Consider the following 797-nt stretch of genomic DNA (forward strand, 5'->3'; position numbering starts at 1 on the left):
TTTGCTGCCCAGAACGGGGACGATTTCAGCACCAAAATGCTGCTTGACAAGAACGCGTCCTTAAATGAGGTGGATTTTGAGGGGAGAGCCCCCATCCACATAGCCTGCCAGTACGGCCAGGAGAACATCGTGCGCATCCTGCTGAGGAGAGGCGTCAACGTCAACATCAAGGGCAAGGATGACTGGGTGCCCCTTCACTACGCCGCCTGGCAGGGCCACCTGCCCATCGTGAAGCTGCTGGCCAAGCAGCGCGGCGCCGACGTCAACGTGCAGACCGTGGACGGGAGGACCTCGCTGCACCTGGCCGCCCAGCGGGGTCACTACCGCGTGGCCCGGCTCCTCATCGACCTGGAGTCGGATGTCAACGTGTGCAACGGGGTCCTGCAGACTGCTCTGCACATCGCCGCCGAGACCGGCCACACCAGCACCTCCAGGCTGCTCCTCAAGCACGGGGCAGACATGGAGGCCGCCACGGCTGAAGGATACACGGCCCTGCACTTGGCATCGCGCAGCGGCCACTTGGCCACGACAAAGCTGCTGATGGATGAGAGGGCCAGCGTTCTAGCCAGAGGGCCTTTAAACAGGACAGCGCTGCACCTTGCCGCGGAAAACGGGCACTCTGAAGTGGTGGAAGAACTTGTCAGTGCGGAAAATATCGATATTTCTGACAGCGAGGGGTTCACGGCTCTTCACCTGGCCGCGCGAGGGGGGCACGCCAAAGCGGTGGAGGTTCTCCTCAAGCACGGGGCCCACACTGACATGCCGAGACCCAAGGGTCAGACCCCGCTCCCTCCTGC

At 62.7% G+C, this 797-nt stretch overlaps 1 protein-coding gene across 1 annotated transcript in view; it reads left to right on the forward strand.

Moving 5' to 3' along the window:
- RIPK4 (receptor interacting serine/threonine kinase 4) overlaps nucleotides 1-797 on the forward strand; it is a 25888-nt gene that overhangs the window by 22810 nt on the left and 2281 nt on the right. Inside the window, 1 exon segment of the mRNA XM_031062150.1 lies at nucleotides 1-795. This exon segment is cut by the window's left edge and continues 9 nt beyond it. Coding sequence (XP_030918010.1) covers nucleotides 1-795 — 795 coding nt within the window.

Source organism: Geospiza fortis, unplaced genomic scaffold (assembly GCF_000277835.1).
Source record: "Geospiza fortis unplaced genomic scaffold, GeoFor_1.0 scaffold17, whole genome shotgun sequence".
In the NCBI taxonomy this organism is placed as follows: domain Eukaryota; kingdom Metazoa; phylum Chordata; class Aves; order Passeriformes; family Thraupidae; genus Geospiza; species Geospiza fortis.